The sequence below is a fragment of the Rosa chinensis genome, chromosome 4 (assembly GCF_002994745.2).
Source record: "Rosa chinensis cultivar Old Blush chromosome 4, RchiOBHm-V2, whole genome shotgun sequence".
Taxonomy (NCBI): Eukaryota; Viridiplantae; Streptophyta; class Magnoliopsida; order Rosales; family Rosaceae; genus Rosa; species Rosa chinensis.
This window is the reverse complement of record NC_037091.1, coordinates 57,398,695-57,424,651: the sequence shown is the minus strand read 5'-3', so window position 1 is coordinate 57,424,651 and position 25,957 is coordinate 57,398,695. Positions and strand designations below refer to the sequence as shown.

Sequence of the window (25,957 nt, the reverse complement as noted above, 5' to 3'; positions counted from 1 at the left end):
TCTTCTCAATCTCAATCACATTCCTGTCTTCTTCTTCTACCTTCTCTTCTCAGTTCTTGTTTTCTACTGTAGTACTCTGGAATTCAATCTATCACCTTTTCTCTGATCTGTTTCATCTCTTCGCCTCAAACTACCGTTTATATATTAAATTACAAATTTTTGGCGTTTACTTCCTTGGCTGGAGGGAGGCTTATGATTCATGTGCTTACAGTGATTGTTATATTTTCCATGCAAGTTCGAACACTAGCATATGGGATTAATTTGTCTAATTTAATTTGTTAAGAAATGCACTGATGCAGCATCATTTCTTAGCGGTTTATCTATACACGGAGTTCGTCAACACTAAAGTAATGATGCATCAGCGGGAGGAAATCTTCTGTCCCAAATTTCCTGTCTATTTTCCTGTCCCTCCATTAATCAGCTGACACCTGTACTTTCTGTCCAACTCATCTAACAATTAGTTAACTCAGTTAACCTATAATTTCAAAAATAAAAATGTAATTAAAAAATAATGAAAATTACCAAGTCATTTAACTATGTTACAACGCGTCTCAACTCTCAAACTTGAGAACCGTCTTCCCCGGGTCGAATGCACACCAGAGAAGTAGATTTTGGTTTGGATTAGATGTGGTCAACGTTGGATTGCTAAGCTTGTTTAGGATTTAATTTTCTACGATTGGGGTCTATCTTCGAGATTTTGGTTGGTTTCAATTCAATTTTGCCACCCACAACCACAGGTTCCAATCTTCCTTTTTGGAATTGAATTTGCTTTTCTGAATTTTGCCCATGTTGGTCATTTTGATCTTATTGTGATCGGGTACATGAGTAGGATCATCTTGATCAAAGTTTATGAGTAAGATCTGGGTTCATGAGTAAGATAATTTTGATCTGGGGTCCCGAGTAAGTTATGGGTTCATGCTCAGTATCAAGATCTGGATTTGCATTTCAAGGCTTCAAGCTAGTATGATGTGCAAATTAGCCCAATAGAGAGATTCACTTATGAGCCTCTCATGAAAACCATAATTTAATTTTCCACTTTGTGAGAGATTGATCGCTCATGTTGTACTATGACGGTGTGACCACTGGATGAGAGATTTGAGAGCTATGGAATTGGGTTGTATTTCATTTTTTAAAAAATATAAGGAAATCTATTTACAAGATAACAGAATGAGATGTTCGTCAGGTGAGACGGAATGGAAGTACATGTGTCTACTGATTAATGGAGGGACAGGAAATGAGACAAAAGATTTCCTCCCGTCTTTTGCTTCTTGTCTTCTCTTATCCACCAATTCACCATGTTACATGTTTCTTAATTTTTTTTTTTTTTGGAAAATAGCAAAGGCACCAATCTAACTAGGTGCCTCGTTCATATTATTAATAGGGAAAGAATACAATAGGGGGGGGGGGGGGGGACAATTGCCTGAACCCCTAGAACCATTACATATATCCTCATAGAGAACGTCCCGAAAAATAACAGGCGTCTCTTCTACCTAAAATTCATCAATACTATTCCAACTAGCAAGGTGTGCTAACCTATTGGCCACCTCATTTGCTTCACGAAAGACATGCCGAAGTTGAAAGGACTTAAAAGAACAAGCGTATCTTTTACAATCCTCTACAATCCGGCCTATCTCTGACAAGTCCTCCACCTCCCCATCAAGGGCATTTACAAGCATAGCACAATCTGACTCTACCTCAATCTCATCCCAACCTTGATGTATAGCTACTAACAAGCCGGCGTGGAGTGACTCCACCTCAGCATGCAACGCAGACTGTACATAAGGGAGAGGTCTAGCCAACGCAGCTACGCAATCTCCATGATCATCCCGGACAATAACTCTTATACCACCATAGCCATTTCCAGCTCTAAAGCTTCCATCAATGTTCACTTTAAGTCGTCCACTTGGTGGACACTTCCATTTGGTAACATGCCTTCTGTACGTTCTTCTTAGCACAACGTGCATGGAGCTTCTTATACTCATCAAAGTACGTACACATCCATTTGACCACATTCATTGGAATGAAGCATCCACCTTTCCATACAAGGATATTCCTTTCATTCCAAATAGCCCAAAGAGACAATAAGAAAAACTCAAGATGCTCACCATGCAGCAAATCAATCATGTCATAGAACCATTCCACCAAGTCTGGAGCTGGGTGCATTGCTGGGCATAACTTAATAGGACCACACTTCCAGAATATGTTCACCACACTACAATTTTTGAACACATGCATGCCATCTTCCCACTCCACGAAACAGAAAGGACACCTCATATCCAATAGTACCCCTTTTTTTTGCTAGGGTACCTTTTGTTGGTAGTATCCCCTTAACTAACCTCCATGCATGCATGCGTACCTTTGGAGGTACGTTCACTTTCCACAGTTTTTTCCACATAGTTTCGCTTCTTGTATTCATCCCAGAAGAAGACGCTCTCATATCCATTTGCTCCGTTATTCTGGCAACATGATAACCATTTTTCACAGTGTAAATTCCCTTCCTGTCAAAATGCCATATCCACCGATCTGCTCCCCCATTCAAACTTAATGAATTTTGAGCAATATAATTAACCTCAGTCTCCGTAAACAACTCATTCAGCAACCAAATCTCCCACTCCCCACTTTCTCCATCTATAAGGTCTGCTACTCTCATTTCCTCAGTGCCTTCCATTGGTGGTGTGAAAGGTTTGAAATGATATGGCATAGGAATCCAAGGATCCTTCAATACCAATGTGTCCTCTCCATTCCCAACTTGAACTCTTAAACCCTTGCACAACAGCTCTCTACCTTTGAAGATACTTCTCCATGTAAATGAAGACCCCTTCTTCAATCCAGCTCGCATGAAACCCGTATCAAGAAAGAACTTGGCTTTGAGTACCCGTGCAGGTAGAGATTCTGGCCTTCTTACTAATCTCCAACCCTGCTTAGCCAGCAGAGCTTTATTGAATAACTTCATATCTCTGCTTAGCCAGTAGAGCTTTATTGATTATATTGCCAGAAGAATTGGGAATTGAAAGTTATGAAGTATGATTTGATCGATGCCGGCCTTATCATTTAGCGGAAGCAGGCCTTCAATATTACACAGGTTGCTAAGCCCGACCCTTTGCTCCAGGCCCAAAGGACGAGCCCCATCTTTTGCAAGCCCAAGTGGCAATCTCCTAATGTTATTGTTTGGTTTATAGGACACTACGCGCAAGGGGCCAAGGGCAAACTTCTAAATTTTCTTTCCCTATTTTGTTGAAAGGCGTCAATTTTATCGTATATTGTATAGTTATTTAACTGTTTATCAAACAAATTGTTCTTCGTCAGTTCAAATATTACCGAACGCGTACGATTTAGTCATTATTGACTAACAAAGAGTTTCGATCATAATAATCTATAAAGAGATCGATGAGACAAACTACAAAGAATTTAAATGATTCGGTCCAGCTTACTTTGAACTTAAGTATATATAGTCGAACATGAAATCAAGCATATCCCATGACATCCACTGATTAGCGCTCTGGTAAAAGTTCTCAAGTGGAAAAGTTTAACCAGTTAGGTAATTTTTTTGTGGATTTGTGATCACTTAGAGTTCTATATATGTTAGTTTGTGAGGTCTGACTTCAGACAAATTAGTCACCTTTCATTGGTTGGGATGAAAAAGGGACCTCTATCGTCTTCACCACTGTCCGATCCATTCCATGAGTACCTTAATAATGAAATATGAACATACATGCAACTAAATCATATGCGTTTACCAACTAATTAAGTACAAACTTATGGGTTATAAGTGGAGGAGTTTCCCACTCAATAGTGATGGGGAGAGCACATGATAATATACGAGTGATCTCCCAGTCCTTTATATATAAATAGGGATACCTCCCCCGTATACGAGGGTAACTCTCTTCTTTTTCGAGATGCTGTATCAGGTGTTATTGTGAAAGTCAGAGGTGCTAGCAGTTGATTTGTATATAATACAAACAATTAAGTTTCTGTTTTCTAATATTTAAACGTCATTGCATGCATTAATCCTCGTAGTATTCCTAAACTATAGTTACATCACATTCTAAGAGATTACCACATATGAATTAAGAATATGGTGTTAGGTAGTCTCTTCACGTACTTATAATTTGTCCATATAACTTCAAAATTCCATCTTCTTCTATACCCCAATAGCTAACTAATTACCTTTCCTTAATTTGTAGCAAAATCCTGTCATGGAATTCCAGTCCGAGTCCCCAAAGTTTGCTCTGACTGTGGACTCTGATCACAAGGCAACAGAGTTCAAAATCTTCTCCATAGCCAAACCGCACATGCGAGCCTTTCACTTAGCTTGGTTCTCATACTTCTCATGCTTCCTCACCACTTTTGCCGCAGCACCTCTACTCCCCGTCATCCGGGACAACCTCAACCTCACCACCACCGACATCGGCAACGCCGGAATCGCTTCTGTCTCCGGCGCAGTCTTTGCCCGAATAGCAATGGGGACTCTCTCCGACTTATTCGGACCGCGTCTCGCCTCTGCCTCACTCCTACTCCTCACTGCACCAGCTGTCTTCTTATTCTCAATGGCCTCATCCCCCATTTCTTTTCTCTTATTGCGTTTTTGCGTCGGCATCTCTTTGGCCAACTTTGTTCCAACCATGTTCTGGATGAGCTCTATGTTTTCGCCTCCGGTGGTCGGCACGGCAAATGGCTTCGCCGGCGGTTGGGGAAACTTTGGTGGTGGTGCGACGCAGCTGATCATGCCACTTGTGTTTGGCCTCATTCAACATAACGTTGGCGCTGCCAAGTTCACTGCTTGGCGAATAGCGTTCCAAATCCCTGCCGTGTTTCAGGTGCTCTCCGCATTTGCCATTTTGCTGTTCGGGCAGGATATGCCGGACGGTAACTTCCACCGGTTGGAGAAGTCCGGTGACAAACCGAAAGACAAGTTTTCGACTGTTTTCTGGCATGGGGTTAAAAATTACAGAGGGTGGATTCTGGCATTGACTTATGGCTATTGCTTTGGGGTTGAGCTCACTGTGGACAATATCATAGCTGAGTACTTTTACGACAGATTCAATCTCAAGCTTCACACTGCAGGGATTATAGCGGCGACTTTCGGGTTGGCCAATATTGTTTCTAGACCGACAGGAGGGGTTTTATCAGATTTGATGGCGAGGAGGTTTGGGATGAGGGGGAGGCTGTGGACTCTGTGGGTGCTGCAAACTTTGGGGGGTGTGTTCTGTGTGATTCTTGGGAGAGTTGGTTCTCTGAAGGCTTCTATTGGTGTCATGGTTTTGTTCTCCTTGTGTTGCCAAAGTGCTTGTGGGCTTACATATGGAGTGGTACCTTTTGTTTCCAGAAGGTACGTTTTCAACTTTGACACATTAAAATTACTTTAGTTTATGCTATATTGATGTCCCAATATGATGATCAATGCAGTTTTCATATTTGATTCACTCTAAGTACATAGGATTATGTTTAGTTATCGAATTGTTACTTTTTTATATAGAAATATATAGTATTTGATAATGTTTAGACGGTTTAGTAGTGTATTTGATATAGGTGTGCAATTGTTACTTGATATGTCATCAGTCATTATTGTATGTTTTCAGACCATTGATAGATATGATATTTTGTCCTCCGGTTTAAGATTACATGTGCAAATCCATTTGTGCATGATTAGGCTTGACTGTAATTTGAATCTCATTTTCAGGTCACTAGGTGTCATCTCTGGTATGACAGGGGGTGGTGGAAGCTTGGGTGCAGTTCTGACCCAACTTATTTTCTTCAAAGGAACCAAGTATTCGAAAGAAACAGGGATTACTCTAATGGGGGTCATGATCATGTGCTGCACTCTCCCAATGACTCTAATACATTTCCCGCAATGGGGTGGAATGCTAAGTGGTCCATCATCTATAAACACTGCCACTGAAGAGGAGTACTACATGTCCGAATGGACTTCAGTGGAGAAGGAGAAAGGTTTTCATTGTGCAAGTGTGAAATTCGCTGAGAACAGCAGAAGCGAAAGGGGAAAGTCTGACTCTTTAACCAGGACCTCTGATGAGGTTTCACCAACGGTACATGTTTAACTAGCTAGTACGTACTGCATCAACTGTAAGTCTGTAAGAAGCTTAAAGCTTCAAACCTAAAGCTAGCTCCAAATGATATATAGCTGGAAGCTTAAACCAATACCTAGCTCCAAATAATGGACTGATGCTTGTACCTTTTAGATTTAATAATGACTATATTGGTTGACACTAAATAATGACTATATATGAATCAAATCAACAATCGAAACTGAAGATTAGGAAAACCCAACACTAGGTGTTTAATGGTGCATATCTCATCCTCCTTTCATAAATGAATCGGGAAATTCGTTCAAACAGTGTCTGAACTTTTCCAGACTATTAATTTTCATACCTGTACTTTGAAAAATGTCATAATGGTACCTGAAGTTTTGGCCCCGACCCAATTTTCGTACCTAGCAACAATAAAGTCGTCAACAGCGTTAAATTTTGAGGGTTAAATCTGGAACTTCAGTATTCATCCTCCTATCTCTCTGCAACTTCACGCTTTGTTCTCTCTTCTGGACCAAATTCTCCACACCACCCTCGCATTTGGACCAAATTCTTATCCTACAGTCTCCCCATCCTCAAAATCTCAGCCATGAATTCTCTCAACCCACCTTGTATCATTAAACATTGCTAATGCTTCTCCAAATATCTTGTTCTGAGAATAACAATTGATTCCACGAGATCAAATCCCTGATGGGCATTTGATTAAACAACAAATCTGCAGACTCCACATTACCAAGTCTCACATAGCCGTCGATCATAGTATTCCAAGTAGCTGTACACCTTTCTATCATCTCATCAAACAATGTCCTCGCCGAAATCATATTCCCTACACGGCTACACGAGTATGAGAAGAAACCATTGTAGTCCACGCAAAACCATCTCTCTCAGGCATTTGATCGAACACCTTCTGGGCTTCACCAATTCGTCCCAGCTGCTGGTCCTGCAGTCTGAACAAACACTAGTGAACTAAACCCACTGAAATGGATGTAAATTCCAAATCAGATCAACAAAGAAAAGTGAACTGATGATGCTCATTTCACAAAGTAGGGTTCTTGGACTACTTGGATTTTCTGCCTAGAATTGAAGGGCTTGAGGGAGACGAAGGCGTGCCTATGGATTTGAATGTTGCTTCCGCATCGGAGGAGGAGTCGTCGGCGGCGGAGACGGTGGCGATTCTGGAGGCAGAGTCGAAGCGGCGCTAGTCGAGGCCAGCGCTCCAGCCGACCAGAAAATAGGAGATTGTTCTCGTCGAGGCTGTCTCTCCAGCCGCCCCAGATCGGAGATCTTTCTCATCGAGGCCGGCGCTCAAAAACTTGCCGCCTTGTCGGTGAACTGAAGAAGAAGGCATGATTTGCCAACTCCTGCAAAAACAAATCAGAATCGAAATCGAAATAGTAGAAAGGGTTGAATCAAATTCGGGGGCGCAGAGACACCTCCGTGGGTGGGCGCATCTGGAGAGGGTTGTGGCCGGGTTTGGGTTCACCAGTGGAGTGAGGCATGAAGTCGAGAGAGAGAGAGAGAGAGAGAGAGAGAGAGAGAGAGAGAGAGAGAGAGAGAGAGAGAGAGAGAGAGAGAGAGAGAGAGAGAGAGAGAGAGAGCGCTTTGTCCTTGGTTCGATGTAGCAGCAATTCGAAGAAGAAGAAGAAGAAAGAAAGACATGGCAATTGCAAATCGCGAGTTAGGCTGCACAGTTCGAGCTATAGCCAGCTCTTTTTTTTTTTTTTTTTGGTCGAGAATACCTGAAGTTCCAGATTTACCCCTCAAAATTTAACGCCGTTGACGATTTTACTGTTGCTAGGTACGAAAATTGGGTCGGGGCCAAAACTTCAGGTACCATTATGACACTTTTCAAAGTATAGATATGAAAATTAATAGTCTGGAAAAGTTCAGACACTATTTTGACGAATTTCCCTAAATGAATCAAATCCACGAAACTAAAAATCAGGAAGGGCCGACACGTTACAGTAACTTGAAAACAATATGAAGTCATAGTACATTGACTCCTAATATGAAGTGCAATATAGACATCATAATGATTTCATACTATGTTGCAAGATTGTTTTCTTAATGCAAATATGACCATTTAATCCTGAACTTCCTTTCTTTATTAAATTTAAAGCAGATACATACAATCTGAATCTATATGATCCCCTTAGTTCATCAGATTTGAAATATACAAACCAAACCAGTGCTAGTCAATTGCCGGACGAGTGTGTTCTGTTTGGCAAGAGGAAACTTCTTGTCCATTTCTACATACGAGTCTTTGCACGTCTCGCAGTTGCTCCTAACGGCCGAGAGACTGACGTTGAAGCTGCCTACGTCACGGCTCCTTATATCTTCCACGCTCGTCTCCAGGTCGGTAATGGCGTCTCTATACAGAGACGTGCAAACTCAGGCGTCCTTTTGGGGAGCTTAGCGGCGGACGCTTTTGCTTTCTTGGTCTCGGAAGTGAGTCGCTTGACGATGGCCTCCGCCGCCGCGTATGGGGTTTTGGCTCTTCCCCGATGGACCGACAGAGAGTTTTGTAGTCGGCTCCGGCGCAAAGCTCGGTGCTCGACGCATGGAATAACGCGGTGGCCATGAGAAGAAAGACCAGTGACAAAGAGGTGTAAAAGTGCTTGATACCCCTTTTTGTTTGTGTAGATTAATTGCTTAATTTTTTGCTTTGGATTTTGGTTTCACTGCCAAAGTTTTAACTTTTAAGCGGTAACTCTGGCTCATGGATCGTAGATTTGGTAAGTTTTGATTTTGAAACACCCCACGTAACGCTCGGCGAAAATGGCCCACGTAGTAGGAGATTTGATCAAAGGAAAAACAGAGATGAAGTCAGCGAGTCAAAACCTCATGGACGACCAGCTTTTGGTTCTTCGAGCACCATATGTTCAAATTCAATACTCGTACAACACTTCAATTTCATAGACAAAAGCTAAACAAAATGATTTTCTATTTGACATAAAAAGAACAAATATTACAAGAAAAAAAAAACCTAAAGCCGGGAGGTCTCCGTTTGCTACAACATTGTGCTCGTCCGGCGGCGCCTCGACGTTTGGTTGGCCTCCGGCCTCCCCATCGTCATGGGGTTGCTGCCGGACGGGAGATCAATATCTAACACCCATGAGTTTTTGTCGGAGGGGTCGTGATTCCGGTTTGGTCAGTTTCGATCCGGCTGGGCTGGTGATGGAGGATCAGATCGTGCTGTTACCGGTCGGTAACCGGTGCTTGCAATGGGTCTCTTGGATCGCCGGCGCCGCCTGGAGTTTCAATAGACGGTGGTGTGGGGCTGTGAGAACCCAGAACAAGGACAGGGTTGTTCCATGATGATGCAAATCGACGACGTGGTTCGGGATGACGATGGTCAGCGACGTGGATCGCGTCTATGGGGGTCGGCATTATGGATCGGCTGGAACACTGCCGGAAGGTGATAGACGACGAGGGAATGGAAGAAGATGGTGGACTGGGCCCGAATCAGGCTGCTGGGCCTGGAGCATGCCTCCATGGTGGACTACCCTTGTTGGACCGCGAACTGTTGGGCTAGGGTTTTGCCCTAGTCCATTGCTATTTGGGCTAGGGTTTAGGCCATTGGCCCAACCCTATGTTTTTAGCTTTTTTGTCTAATTACACTAAGTTCCCTTGTATTTGGAACCTAACAACCCTATGTGGTTGGGGCCTATATTCTATGTCTCCATTTTATCCATAGTTTATAGGCTCACTTTAAATCAGTGAGCGGTTAGTTCGAATATAGGTGGTCTATTTCTATGTATCACAGTAATTTTGCTACAACTTCTTGATCTGTCTAGTTGAAGGCAGCAGAAGGATATGTAATGACCATCTTGACATGCGTCAATGAAATCCACATTCCCTTAAAAAAAAAAAAGATTTTCTATTTGACTAGTCGAAAAAAAATGATGTTCTATTTGAGTTTCTTCTTTTGAAACAAATAACATATCCTTTACACACACACAAAAAAAAAAAAAACATATATAGAACCTAAGAATTTGGGGTTCTGATTCTAAACCCAATATAGGGTTGTTGTTTTTTTTTTTTCGATAAGTGAAAAATACAACAACAGTGCTAAATACACCCAATATAGAGTTGTTGATGGTAGTAGGATGTCCACAATTGTTCTAAATGTGGAAAAGTTAACTGTCATGCTTTAAGTCATCGAATTAGTGATATTTATGTGTCTCAAAGCGGTTCGATTTGTAGCGGTGACGATCATGTGTCTTACTATTGTTGTTTCCTCTCTTGAAAGGGTTTGCACCTTGGCTGGCTGATAGTTGAGCTTTTGTTGTATTCTGTTTAGTTTTTTGTTGTTCTGTTTGCCCATTGTTCGATGTTGTTTGTAATATTGTGTTTACTTAATAGAATTTTATTTTCACCGCTAAAAAAGAAAAGACTTTAGAGAACATTCTTGCCATTGAGTTGGTATATCTGATCACCAATTCACCATGTTAGATGTTATTTTTCCTCTTCATATATGCATAGAAACAAAATGTTGTAATTTGATTGTAAACTTTTTCCTGCTCTTGACTAGAAGCTTAGAACATTGTCGTAATTGAGGCATGCTTATTTCGTTTGGCAAGGAATTGATGATATATCATTTGATCTCCATCAAGATAATTGTGGTGTAATTAGGGGCTCTCACTGGGGTTGTGAATTGTGATTTTATATAGCTTAAGATCAAGCCCAAGTAACAATCCATCTAGTGTTTGGGCCTATGCAGAACTCGGTCCAATCAGGCAAATACCGTGAAAGTTTTGCTATAATTCAGGCAGAAATAAAGTCTATTCAATAGTTTGAAATAGTTTATTCTCAAAAAATCAAATATGTATAAAATAATTTTGATTAGGAAAATGATTGTTGGCCTCAAATAAGGCTTAAGATTTGTAGCTTCAATGTTAGGTGTTATGTCATGTCACCTACACACATCACCTATTTGTCAAATCATGCCATGTAATTCTTGAGAAAAATGTTATCTTATCATTCTAAAATTTAATGGTTCTAAATTATTTTGGTTTTCTTCTTAAAAAAATTTATTTTGTTTAATTTTTTCTTTTCATTGTACTCATGCTTAGATTTAAATAAAATTTATTTTTCTTCAATCAAGAATAGAAATTTTTTTATGTAATTCGATCAATAGATTTGCACATACACTCGATTAATTTTTTGAATCAAACCCAAACCAATAGGTCGGGTGCCAATATATTCATCTAAAGCCAGAATAGGCTGTTACATACCCTTCGCTGTCATCTACAAACAGACAAGAAGATAGTGGTAGTACCCACAGCGGTACATAAAAATAGACCCACTCATTAGACATTTCATGTACGTAGATATAGTGGAGATCCTCCTTTGGTATTACTCCAGATGTGTTAGAGATACATAGAGTGCACATAACGTGTATTAACTTCCCAAAAGGAAATTATTGTAAAAGAGTAACTAAAACATAATTAATGGACTAACAAGATCCCCTGAGCACGGATTAGTCTCTGGGCCTAGAAAGCTTTTGAGGACACCGTGTGATTGACAAATCCAAAAAAAAAAAAAAATGGACTAGGGCCAAAACCCCAGCCCAAAACTCAAATCCCAAATAGGGCAGCCACCAAAGAAAATCCACCCAAGGCCCATCAGCTTGGTCCAGTCCAGTCCACCTGCTCCATCTGCATCCCTGTCGTACGTAACAGTCAACCTAAGCTCCATCCGCCTCATGCCTCCATGACCTACTCCGCCTCGATCCGCGCCGCCACGATCTCTCACTGCCTGCGACCCAAACTGCCATGGGCCACGCTACCACGGAGAAACCCAACCCCGATCCAAGTCCTCGCACTTCACACCACCATCGAGTTAGACCCGTGGCGCCACCGACCAAGAAAACCGTCATCGGGGCTCAATTGCCGGTCCTGTTAGCGCGACCACCACCTCGCACCATCCTAGCTAATTACACGCATTTCTATGCATGTAATTGTATCTAAAATACTAGAATTAAGCTAATATTTAAGCCAATTATCATGTAATTAATCCATTTTTATTTATTTGTAGGAAATAAGTGGAGTTGTGGAAACCGAGACAAATGGTGCTCGAAATTGAAGCAAAATGGAGTTCCTAACAAAATGACAAAAAGTCAACATTTGTCAACTATAGTTGACTCAAGCGAAAAAGTGGAGTCTAACCCACGAGGTCATATGTGAAAGTGTCGTGGGGAAGAAAGGAAAAATAGAAAAGAAGAAGGAAAAGAAAAAAATTGGGGTGTATTTTTTTCGATGGAAGAAGGAAAATTACAAAGAGAAACCCCTCAAAATTACAATTGAATTTTCCTACCACCATATTTCCATTTTATTTTTCTTTCTTCTTTTCTTCACTACTCCACCACAAAGCTTCATCAATTCCACAAATTTTAAAGGGGAAGCTCAAGCATTAAGAGTTTCATCACCATCAAATTTGGGTAAAAGTAAGGAGCCATAAATCAAGGCTTGCCATAATTACTCTATAGCAATTTGTGGTTTGTTCTTGTTACTCCCTACTTTTCTTCACTTTTTCTTCTTTACATTATGTACATTGATGTTAGTTTATGATGGGTAGTGAGTAGTTTTGTTGTTAGGAGCTAGGGTTGTGTGCCCTAATCCAAATCTTGTATAAAATATGCTTATTTTAATGTAAATATATGATGCAATTTTCATATGATGAATGCTTATATCAATTTTTGTTGGGTTAAAATGCATGTCTAGGAGCCTAGTCAATTATAGGATGTGTATTTTGAGCATGTTTAGGATAGAGTTAGAGGCTTGACCCCCTCCAACTCCTAAGCTAGAAACCCTCAATTTCGTATTTGAGGGGTTATAAGCATGGTGATTTAGACCCGTTGCGTGATTGCGAGGGCGGGTCGCTTAGTAATCTAATTCCTCGATCTTTAGGCCTCTTGATATGAATTAGTATCCCTTGAACCGGTGACTTAAATAATAAACTCTCGCAAGCGTACGAACTATGTCAAGTAAGGGAAGTATTTTGACCTTCGTTTATCGTACCTCTGGGAGTAGGTGTTGGACCTAACCGAGATAATTGGCGGTAGGATACTAAAAAAGCACACAAGAAAAATATAAAGTAAAAATAAAAAACTATAAACAATCAAGGCACCAAGCCTTGGCAATGCTCGGCTTAGCTCACACCAAGCCTATTCAAAGCTACTAACTTGTAGCCTCAAGATGGGTATGCACAAATGAGTCGATGGATTCAATGTTTAAGAGTTGATTTGAACTTAACAAAAAGTAATAAAATGCAAAGAAATTAATTAATAAAAGTGTAAACAAGATGAATGAGAATGTCGGGTGTTAGGGAGGTTCCTTCACTCAAATCTGATGTGTCGGAAGCTAATCTAATATAGATGCAAATTTTCTACTTTGGCGGTAGTTGTATTCAAGGCTGTTCAAGGCTCAAGGACTGAAATTCCCTTTCATGGTATTCCTACTCCAGTTCAAGGGTCGTAGGAACTCACTTGGCATGAATTAGAGCTGGTTCAAGAGTCTATAATTCACATCAAGAGGCCTAAAGATCGAAGAATTAGACTACTAAGATACCTGCTCGCGCATTCATCCACGCAACGGATGTAAATCACCATGCTTATAACCCCTCAAATATGAAATTGAAGGTTTTTAGCTTGGGAATTAGAGGGGATCAAGCCTCTAACTCCGTTTTAAACGTGATCAAAATTCACACCCTAGAGTTGACTAGGCTCCTAGATATGCATTTTAACCCAACAAAAATATATATAAGCATCCATCATATGAAAATTGCATCATTACATTAAAAAAAGCATATTTTACACAAGATTTGGACTAGGGCACACAACCCTAGCCCCCTTACAATAAAACTACTCACTACCCATCACCAAACTAACATCAAATATATAATTTAAAGAGAAAAAAGTGAAGAGAAGTAAAGAATAACAAGGACAAGCCACAAATTGCTATAGAGCAATTATAGCTAGCCTTGATTTAATGCTCCCCACTTTTACCCAAATTTAATGGTGAAGAAGTTCTTGATGCTTAAGCTTTCTCTTTGAAATTTGTGAAATTGATGAAGCTTTTTGGTGTAGTGAAGAAAATGTAGAAAAATGGTTGGTGGTGGTGTTCTCGGTGAAGAGAGAAAAGATGAGAAAGTGGAATTTTGGTGAGGTGGTGTGTTCGGTGGAATTGGGGTTGAGGTAAGAGATAATAGAGTATGATGGGATAATGAGAGAAAATGAGATAATTGGAATATGATTAATGGGTGTGTGTGGTCGTGGCTTGTTAGAGAAAAGAAGAGAGATAAGGGACATGTGTCCAAAATTGAGAGAAAGAGAGGAAAAAGAAAAAGAAAACAAACACTTGGGGGTGGGGGGGGGAAGTAAAAGATAAGGCTGCTGACATCATCATTGCTGACGTCAACACAAAAAAATATGAATTTTTTTTCTCTTCTTTTCTTTCTTTCTCTCTTCTTCTTCTTTCTTTTATTTTCTTTTTCTCTCTTCTCAATGCACTTCCGGTATACTATATGTTAATGTTTAAGATTTGGGCGGTGACCCAAGCCTTGGGTTAACGCCGGTTTGGTGGGCGGATCGCTACTTGAGTGTATTGATGATCTCTGCTATCTGTCAAGTGAAATACAAAGGGCGTCAGAGGGAGACCGCGTTGGGCGGTCTTCTCTTCTCCGATGCCTAAGTTAGTCAATGTAATTGTGCTGACATAATAACAGTAGGTAAGTAGTAGTTGCGTAATTAATGAAGAGAGAGGAGTGAACCTTTTATAGGTGGGGAAGAGGCTGATCTCTTCCATGCTTTCGATGTGGGACTGATGTTCTTCAGTTCCCAGCTTCTGGAGTTTCTGATGCCATCTTGACGCGGCGCGTCAGCGGTGATCTGAGGGCGAGCCGGGGCTCAAGCGGTAGCCTGCTTGGCGGTGTTTCCGTAGGTCATACCGTTGGCGGTAGTTGGTACCGCTGGTGGTAACATGAGCGTGGCTCATTTATAGCTAATTATGCTTGGTGGGGGGGGGGGAGGAAGTAAAAGATAAGGCTGCTGACATCATCATTGCTGACGTCAACACAAAAAAATATGAATTTTTTTTCTCTTCTTTTCTTTCTTTCTTTCTTCTTCTTCTTTCTTTTATTTTCTTTTTTCTCTCTTCTCAATGCACTTCCGGTATACTATATGTTAATGTTTAAGATTTGGGCGGTGACCCAAGCCTTGGGTTAACGCCGGTTTGGTGGGCGGATCGCTACTTGAGTGTATTGATGATCTCTGCTATCTGTCAAGTGAAATACAAAGGGCGTCAGAGGGAGACCGCGTTGGGCGGTCTTCTCTTCTCCGATGCCTAAGTTAGTCAATGTAATTGTGCTGACATCATAACAGTAGGTAAGTAGTAGTTGCGTAATTAATGAAGAGAGAGGAGTGAACCTTTTATAGGTGGGGAAGAGGCTGATCTCTTCCATGCTTTCGATGTGGGACTGATGTTCTTCAGTTCCCAGCTTCTGGAGTTTCTGATGCCATCTTGACGCGGCGCGTCAGCGGTGATCTGAGGGCGAGCCGGGGCTCAAGCGGTAGCCTGCTTGGCGGTGTTTCCGTAGGTCATACCTTTGGCGGTAGTTGGTACCGCTGGTGGTAACATGAGCGTGGCTCATTTATAGCTAATTATGCTTGCAAATGCTATGTAAGTACACTATAAGAGGCAATTGGATTCCTCTCCCTTAATGGTGTTGACCATGGTTGATCCGCATTGACTATTTCGTCCTTTTGTTGGAAACTCCAATTTGTTCCAATTTCGCACAATTTTCTCTCGTTGCCTACTCGTGAAAGTTTAAGCTACAAGGGATATACTGGGCCCTTCAATTGCTTACTTTGTAATGAGGCCTTGGAGACAAGTACTCATGTGTTCTGCCACTGCCAGGTTGCATGAGAGGCCATTGCAGCATCAAATATTCCAACTGGTAGCTGTCTGCCAGGTAGTTTCAAAGAATGGCTTTTGCACCAGAGCCATCATCTTAATAATGAGCAATGGGAAAAGCTACTTATGCTCCTTTGGGCTCTCTGAAAGAATAGAAACAGTAAGTTGTGGCACAATACGTGCATCAATGCTCATGCAATTGTCGTTACAACGTTCTCTTGGTATGAATAGTTTATACAAGTGCAGAAGCCTTCTGTGCATGAACCAGCTGCCAAACTGAGTAAACATTGGTCTCCACCATCTAGCAATCAGCTCAAAATCAATGTTGATGGAGCTTTCTTGCCTTCAAAGGACTTTGGAGGTATTGGTGGAGTAATCCGACGAAGTGATGGCTCTTTTGTAGCTGCATTCTCCAAACTTGTGCAGCACGTCTCATCTCCAATGCAAGTGGAACTATTAGCAATTAGAGAAGGCCTGGACTTTCTCAAGCAGAGAGGCCTTCATGATGTATGCCTTGAAAGTGACTGTCAAGGAGTGATCCAAGACATTAATACGGGGGATTGTGACTTGATTGAAAATGCGAACCTGCTGCTCGACATCCAACAGTGTAGTAAGTTTGTGCATAATTTGAAATTCTCCTTTTCCCCTAGGACTGCCAATTTTGTGGCACATAGATTAGCAGTTTTTGCTTATGAATCCAATACTACTAATGTATGGATAGACCTTGCTCCAGTAAATATTCTGGATGCTCTAGCTTCTGATTGTATTCGATCGAATTGATCAATAAAGCTCTTGAAGTTTGACTCAAAAAAAAAAAAAACGGTATTTTTCAAATTCAATTTATTAATGCTATTTTTTTTTGGACGAAATTAATTAATATTTGGAAAGAAAAGTAAACCCAGCTTGAGAGGGATTAGTCCTTACCTACGAGTGGGGGATACCTTGGTTTAACAAAAAAAAAAAAAAAAAAAGTACATGCCTATTTTTTGTCAACTAATTCAATGTATTAAACCTATTTGGAAAGAAAACTTATAGGAAAGAATTTAATTAAATGAAGAAAAATATTGGTCAAAGAATCTGTAAACATATCCCTTAAATTAATACATAATTAATGGTTGCTATTAACACGCAATATTTTTTTCATCACCTAATTAAATTCATTGATATCATTGATTCACTCTCTAAAATTTAAAAGGAAATATAAAAAGATAAAGTTGGTGTTGTAAGATTGATGTGACAATATATATTATGTGGAATTGAAAATGAAATTTAAAAAGGAATGTCTCTTCAATCTTTTGAGGGGAAGTTGGAAGTGTTGGTCCTTTTTTTATTCCAATATCTTAGTGCTGTTTACTGCTGGATCATGACATGTGATAATTGATCGATCAAGTCCTCTTTAGTTGTAATGTGTTTTCTTAATGCTTGTATTATATGTCCTAAACCATTTACAATCGCATTAACGTCTTACCAATCACCTGCAACACTACATGCCACATGGTGATACTGAATCGATTTCTTTATAGAATTAGAGCAGCGTGATACTCGTTTCCAAATTGGAGTTACCTTCTTCCTCAATCACCATCCACAGAAAATTAGACCATTTACCTACCACCAATAAATCAAGTACTTATTAAACCAAATATGATAGCTTATGGTATTTGTAGTGCTAGTGGTAGTGGTAGAAGTTGCAAAACAAAATCCACCCTTAAAACGTCCCACTACGTACTGACTTCCCAATCTAAAGTTGAGATTACATGGTATGGTTTCCACCATGGCACCCTTAATCAATTTTGAGCCCCGAGGGTTAGTCTGTATGAACTTTGGAAATTAGAAACATTCTTATCATCCAAAATCATGAAGATAATTTGATCTATTAGACCTTATAGATATTTGATATTTTAAACAAAGTAAGTTTCAGCACCAGCAGTCTTTTCCGAATTCATGTTTAGTGCTCCCAAGACGATCATCTTTTGGTGAGGAAACCGAATGGTTGACTTGGGATATTCCTGCAACGAATCAGGCCTATTCATGTGCAGAACCTGAAGACGTGTATATGTGGAGAAGCCAAAGATAGGACTCGATATGAGTAATATCAAAATGATTCCATGTCTAAATCACCATAAGCAGATATATATCTTTAATTTGCAGAGCATTACCAGATTCCTAAGTTCCGTACGCCTTATTTGTTATCAAAAAATATGAATGTCAACTTGTTAAAATTATTAAATAAGTCTTAGCTTGTTTCTGAAATATAGTTATTACTAAAAAAAAAAAGGGTTATTATCACAAATGGTACCTGAACTATACCTCAATCTTATCGATGGTACCTGAACTTCAATTTTAATCACAACCAGTACCCGAACTTTTCGATTTCATTTTAAATGGTACTTAGAGCCACCTCCGATCACTATTCCGACTAAAAAGGGCATGGGAGGCGATCATAGTGATGATTTTTGATGATTTCGAGGGTTGCGATCATATATAGTGATAATTTTTTGATAATAGACTTGCCTTGAACTTGTTTTTTTATTTTTTGTTTTTTTAGATTTGGCTTCTTTGGCCGGAATAGTGATCGAATGTGGCCTTAGGTACCATTTAAAATGAAATCGAAAAATTCAGGTACTGGTTGTGATTAAAATTGAAGTTCAGGTACTATCGATAAAATAGAGGATAAGTTCACCTACTATTTGTGATAATAATCCAAAAAAAAATTATATATATACCTAAGTTCCGTACGCCTTATTTCTTATAAAAAAATATGAATGTCAACTTGTTAAAAATAGGACTAAACAATATTTAGTCCTTGAGCTTTTGACTATAAAACACTTCAGTTCCTGGCCTTCTAATTTCATACGTTTAGTCCTTGTACTTCAAAATTTCAGACCAATAGGTTCTTGCAGTCTAAAACCTCCATTAAGTCGTGGTGAAATGTCTATTATGCCCTCAGTTCTTTTTTTTAAAAAATTAATTAATTATTTTATTTTTTTGGAAAATGAATTTTTTTTCTTCCCCTTTCTTTCTTCATCATTCCTCGTAGGGGGTGGAGGAGAAGAGATAAAAAGAAAGAAAAAGAATAAAAAAAAGAAAAAAGAATTAAAAAAAAGAACTGAGGGCATAATAGACATTTCACTACGACTTAACTAAGGTTTTAGACGGCAAGGACCTATTGGTCCGAAATTTTGAAGTATAAGGACTAAACGTGTGAAATTAGAATGCTAGGGACTGAAGTGTTTTATGGTCAAAATCTCAAGAACTAAACAATACTAGTCGCTGAGCCCCGCAGCAATGCGGGAGAGAGGGATACAGGGTCAAAAACGACATTTCAACCCCCTGAATGGCAGCCTGCAATTTTGAGAAAAAATCAAGGACAAAAACGACTTTTTTGCCAGCCTGATATTCTCCTTGAACAGTAGGGACATAAGCGTCTTTTCCACCCGCTCTTGTGAACAGTGTAACAGTAAACCCACGCTTAATATATAGTATAATTTAGTCCTTAAAAATATTAACTTAGCTTGTTTCTGAATTATAGTTATTACTAAACATATATATGTGTATATATATATATGTGTATATATATATATATATGTGTATATATATATATATATATATATAGATCTTATCCAGAGTGAGGCCTCACTCTGAAATTTCAGAGCGAGGTTAAGGTTTATGGTTACTTTTCGGCCGCATATCCACATTTCAACCATTCAGTTTTTAGGTACTAATGTTGTTTGAACCCAAAATGAGCATTTATATATATATATAGATCTTATCCAGAGTGAGGCCTCACTCTGAAATTTCAGAGCGAGGTTAAGGTTTATGGTTACTTTTCGGCCGCATATCCACATTTCAACCATTCAGTTTTTAGGTACTAATGTTGTTTGAACCCAAAATGAGCATTTTGACCTAACAAGGCATGTTTTAGAGAAATTGAGCCAATGTCAGTGGCTCAAGCTATATATTGTCGACAAGTTCGAAATATATTATTTAGAGGCTAAATAAAGCCTACCTGCAGAATTATGGAAGATTATGCAAACTGCAAGAATGCAAATATTCATACCTCATTCAATTAAGGAATACGGTATGCACGTGAGGAAGCATTCAACTACATTTTGTGGTGGCTTAATTGGAAAACCTATCACAATTCCATTAGTGTTTAAGTGCTTAAACCTAACAATTTCATTAGTGTTTAAGTGTTTAAACCTAAACCACTGCAAGTGGCCTAGTGGTTCTTGCCTAGTTGGGTGTGCTCCCCAACCTAGGTTCGAATCTCAAAGTTGTCAAAGTGGTCAGGCACTGTGCTGCAATGCACAGTTGGAGCATTTCACATGCGCCGAAGAGGTTTATCTTGGGCCTAGGAAGCCTTTGGGTTCCCCTTGACAAAGTCAAAAAAAAAAAAAAAAGTGTTTAAACCTAACAGTTCCATTAGTGCTTAACCCATCATGATTTGTTTAAGGCCAACCACTATGGCTTGGTAGCCTATATATACAGGCTACGATGAAGTAACAAAAGACAATTCATCAACTAATCTCTACGACTACTCAAGTCTCTCCAAAGAATCACTCTCTTTCTCTTACCGGTGATCACACTCTAGTTCTAGTCTCCTCAGGAGCCGACTGTCAGTGCCACCAAACCCTTTGTCAACGTGCTTTGGTCCTAGTCTCCTCGGGAGCCGACTGTAGTACCGCAACCACAACGGTTACAGAACCAGCTAAGCAAGGGTAATGCCCTCGCAAATCAGCCAAGCTAAAGTCATGCTCTAGCAAGTTCTCCCCACTTCCCAGTGATTTTCGCTCTGCTCGATCTACTACGTCGAGTATCGATTGTGTAATCTTGAAGAAGCTTAGTAAAAGTCCTCACCATGAGGCACAAAGAATCCCGCGACGAGGTTGGTGCTCTCCTCGTCCACAATCGCTTGAAAGAAGTCAGGTCAAGGGACACCCCCGACGACCGCACCCTAACGGTGCTGGCACGCCCGAGCAGAAAAGATACTGTTGACCAGCTGCAACAAAACTGGAGCCAAACAAATGTATAGATCATCTCTGAAAAATTTCAGCCAAATTGATGGTCTTTTAGGTATCTAACTCGCTTTAACCAATGGACGAACTACATCTATCCAACCTGAACCGTACTAGTTTTAAGGCAGTTATCAATGTCTTAATGACCATCAATTTGGCTAAAATTTTGCAGAGATGATCTATACATTAGTACCTAAAAATTGAACGGTTGAGAAGTGGATATGCGACCGAAAAGTGACCATAAACCCTAACCTCGCTTTGAAATTTCAGAGCGAGACCTCACTCTGGATAGGATCTGTATATATATATATATATATAATAGTTTTTTTTTTTTTTTTAAGCGAATGTGGATTTCATTGACACATGCCAAGATGGCCATTACATATCATTCTGCTGTCTTCAACTAAACAGATCAAGAAGTTGTAGCAAAACTACTGTGATACATAGAAATATACCACCTATATTCGAACTAACCGCTCACTGATTTAAAGTGAGCCTATAAACTATGGATAAAATGGAGACATAGAATATAGGCCCCAACCACATAGGGTTGTTAGGTTCCAAATACAAGGGAACTTAGTGTAATTAGACAAAAAAACTAAAAACATAGGGTTGGGCCAATGGCCTAAACCCTAGCCCAAATAGCAATGGACTAAGGCAAAACCCTAGCCTAACAGTTCGCAGTCCAACAAGGGTAGTCCACCAAGGAGGCATGCTCCAGGCCCAGCAGCCTGATTCGGGCCCAGTCCACCATCTTCTTCCATTCCCTCGTCGTCCATCACCTTCCGGCAGTGTTCCAGCATATCCATACCGCCGACCCCCGTAGAAGCGATCCACGCTGCTGACCATCGTCTTCCTAAACCACGCCATCGATCTGCATCATCATACAACAACCCCGTCCTTGTTCTGGGTTCTCACAGCCCCACACCACCGTCGATTGAAACTCCAGGCGGCGCTGGCGATCCAAGAGACCCACCGCAAGCACCGGTTACCAACCGGTAACAGCACGATCTGATCCTCCATCACGAGCCCAGCCAGATCGAAACTGACCAAACCGGAATCACGACCTCTCCGACAATAACCCATGGGTGTTAGATATTGATCTCCCGTCCGGCAGCAACCTCATGACAGTGGGGAGGCCGGAGGCCAACCAAACGTCGAGGCGCTGCCGGACGAGCACATTGTTGCAGCAAACGGAGACCTCCCGGCTTTAGGGTTTTTTTTTTCTTGTAATATTTGTTCTTTTTATGTCATATATATAATAGTTATAGTTATTACTAATATAACATAAAGTGCTTTGTTTTAGATAAATATCTTGGACGACTCCTTTTAGCTAATGATGTTCGTCTCTATTAGCTAATGAATTGCTTAGCTTAGAATGCTTTAATATCCAAGTTTCAAATTAATTCTATGTCACCTCATTGCATTCTTCATAACTAATGAACATACAAACGTGATGACTTCGTCGATCATTTTGAACCAATTGAGTTTCCTTTCATTAAAGAAAGATAATAGTACGAATTACACTAATGCCAGGGGGTCTCCCTCTTGCTGGAATCCTAGTATTCTACCTAGCTAGCAAGAAACTTGGTGGCTGACTAGGTTAAAACTAGAACAACTGAACAAGTGTGTCATGTGCAAAATAAATCCCAAAAATTAAAGCCCCAAAGTCAATGCTATATACAACTCGACAGGGACAGAGGCCGGAATTCCTTTACCTAGCTAGTCAACAATGGAATCAACTCAATCAAGCCTGATTCCAAGCATCCCTGTCTAGGCAACCCCTCCAAGCTTCCAGCCTCCAGGTCAATGCTCACAGCTCCAACTTGTTCCGTTAAATTCCAAATTATTTGGCGTACGTGATTTGTTCATACCACCAAACCATAACGTTACAATCAAATTAACTCCATTCAAACACACTTTCCTGACAACCACTACCTTCAACGTCAACTTCTCTTCATCCTTCAGCCACAGTGAAAGGTTGAGACTCGGCGGTCGAGTTCACAAGCTTGTAATAATCTGCCTCTCCGAACTTACACAAGGTCATTCCCATTTGTCCAGAATACTATTTTTAACTCTCCGCCAAACCACATAAATACCTGTCTAAGCTCATTTTGTATGCATCTTCAGTAACGCATATATCAGCCGGCGTTACTCAGTATACCAAACTAGCTATCTAGTAGCTTAGCTTCATTATTTGTCATGGAAGTTGAAGCCACTACAGTGATGGAGTCCAATTCACAGCCCCAGAAATTTGCTCTGCCTGTGGACTCAGACCACAAGGCCACACAGTTCTGGCTCTTCTCAATTGCCAAGCCCCACATGCGAGCATTTCACTTGTCTTGGGTCTCCTTCTTCATGTGCTTCGTGTCAACTTTCGCCGCACCTCCTCTGATCCCCATAATCCGCGACAACCTCAACCTCACCTCTACAGACATCGGCAATGCCGGAATCGCCTCCGTCTCCGGCGCAGTCTTCGCCCGTATCGCCATGGGAACCGCCTGCGACTTGTTCGGGCCCCGCCTCGCCTCCGCCTCCCTCATACTAGTAACCGCACCGGCTGTGTTCTTGTTCTCCATGGCCTCATCTCCCATTTCTTTTCTCCTCTTGCGGTTCTTCGTGGGGTTCTCTCTGGCCACTTTCGTCTCCACCCAGTTCTGGATGAGCTCCATGTTCTCGGCTAACGTGGTCGGCACCGCCAACGGCGTCGCCGGCGGTTGGGGGAACTTGGGCGGCGGCGCCACCCAGCTGATCATGCCACTTGTGTTTGGCCTTATCCGTGACATTGGTGCAACCAAATTCACCGCTTGGAGAATTGCTTTCCAAATCCCTGCTCTGTTTCAGATGCTTTCCGCAGTTGCGATTTTGCTGTTTGGGCAGGACATGCCGGACGGCAACTACCACCGGTTGGAGAAGTCCGGTGACAAACCTAAAGACAAATTCACGAGTGTGTTCTGGCATGGGATTACAAATTACAGAGGGTGGATTCTGGCATTGACTTACGGATATTGCTTTGGAGTTGAGCTCACTGTGGATAATATTATAGCAGAGTACTTTTATGACAGATTCAATCTGAAACTTCACACTGCCGGGATTATTGCGGCGACTTTCGGATTGGCTAACATTGTTTCTAGGCCTGCAGGTGGGATTGTTTCGGATTTGGTTTCGAAGAGGTTTGGGATGAGAGGGAGGCTGTGGACTTTGTTTGTGGTGCAAACTATTGGGGGTGTTTTGTGTGTGATTCTGGGGCAGATTGGTTCTTTGAGTGGTTCAATTGCTGTCATGATTTTGTTCTCCTTGTTTTGCCAAGGAGCTTGTGGCCTTACATTTGGGGTGGTTCCCTTTGTTTCCAGAAGGTATGTTTCCTACAAACACTTTCTTCTCTGTGATTTAACTGGAATTGGATTTATTGATTCCGTAATTCTTCTACTAAATGATTACTTTTTAACACACCATTGCCAAGTGTGGTTGCCTGGGTTCATGTGTTCATACCCTCGCAGAATACCTCTGAGATTTTTCTTAGTAAAAGTGGAATGTCATTTTCATTGAAACATTGAAGTCTGTAAATCCCAGCAGCTGGGAAGTTTGACTGTTGAAAGTGTACAATATATTATGCAACAGATCAAACTTATTAGTCTTCTAGGGAATCAAAGTTTTGAAAATTACAAGATGATTTTATTAAAGTATGCGACATATCTTGTCAATTTAATAAAGATTAAAGTGATGAGCAGCAAGTGTCACAGTTTTCATATTTAAGGTATCCAGTTTCATCCTCCCATGAAAACTTTGACCAATTAATTGAGTTCTCTAGTGTGATAAGATTGTCAGAACTCACTGTCAAACCAGCTTAATTACATTTTTCTCCCCATTTTTCAGGTCACTGGGGGTCATATCTGGTATGACAGGGGGTGGTGGAAATGTGGGTGCAGTTCTGACCCAATTGATATTCTTCAAAGGATCAAAGTACTCAAAAGAAACAGGGATCACTCTAATGGGGGTTATGATCATATGCTGCACTCTCCCAATGACTCTGATACACTTCCCACAATGGGGTGGAATGTTTTTAGGACCATCATCTGGAAAGGCTGCAACGGAAGAAGACTACTACATGTCTGAATGGAGCACAACGGAGAAGGAGAAAGGTTATCACCATGCTAGTGTGAAGTTTGCTGAGAATAGCCGAAGTGAAAGAGGAAAAGCCGCCTCTATAACCAGGCCATCTGATGAGATTTCACCAACACATGTTTAAGTTTAACCATAACTGCATCACTGTAAAATCTTCAAATTGTCTGCAAATAATTCATGTTTAGAGCTTTGGAATTGATCAAGTAATGCACTGTATTGTGAGCAAAGTAAAGTAGGGATGTTTAGGTTGAAGGAATGGAATGGAACATATTATATGGTACGACTAATCTAACGTTTGGTTCACAAATTAGTAGCCCACAACGGAGTGGTCAATCTAAAATTAAAGGTCAGAAACACCTATTTTCATTTCAGTTCTCACAATCAGAACCGAAGGCTCCAACAGTTCAGGATTTATTGCAAAACCGATACTTTTTTGTTTGGTTTTCAAAAGCATTGTTAATACACTTTGTTTTTGAAGTCCAGCTAGCCTGCAGTTAATCTCAACTATGAGCAATTTAAACAGTTTCCCTATAATTTCTGCATTATAGGGAAACAAAAATCAAAGCTTTAGCATTTTTTTCTTCTCCAATTCCAACATATTTATTATTTTACAGCAATCTCTAAAATCTCCATAATTCTTCCTTAAATTTTAGATATTGCTATAAATTTAGGGAATTTAGTTTTCTCTTTCCTCATTATCTTTTTTTTTTTAAATAAAAAATTAAAAAAACAAAAAAAAAAAACCCTTAGCCCACCCCACCCTTACATATGTCAATGAGAATCGAACCCATGACCTTTACAATGTTAGAATTATAATTTACCAACAGGTCACAGCTCTTTCCTCATTATCTTTAAAATA

General features: G+C 40.4%; 2 protein-coding genes across 2 annotated transcripts; both read left to right on the top strand.

The window, feature by feature from the left end:
• Nucleotides 1-4,196: 4,196 nt before the first annotated feature.
• On the top strand, nucleotides 4,197-6,056 carry LOC112199633 (high affinity nitrate transporter 2.5). Its single transcript, XM_024340616.1, has 2 exons — nucleotides 4,197-5,329; nucleotides 5,681-6,056. The coding sequence occupies exons 1-2, from the start codon at nucleotides 4,197-4,199 to the stop codon at nucleotides 6,054-6,056; spliced, it is 1,509 nt and encodes a 502-aa protein (XP_024196384.1).
• Nucleotides 6,057-22,879: 16,823 nt separating this feature from the next.
• On the top strand, nucleotides 22,880-25,312 carry LOC112198414 (high affinity nitrate transporter 2.5). Its single transcript, XM_024339539.2, has 2 exons — nucleotides 22,880-24,329; nucleotides 24,850-25,312. Exons 1-2 carry the CDS (start codon nucleotides 23,176-23,178, stop codon nucleotides 25,220-25,222), a joined length of 1,527 nt encoding a protein of 508 aa, XP_024195307.1. The 5' UTR covers nucleotides 22,880-23,175; the 3' UTR covers nucleotides 25,223-25,312.
• Nucleotides 25,313-25,957: the final 645 nt, after the last annotated feature.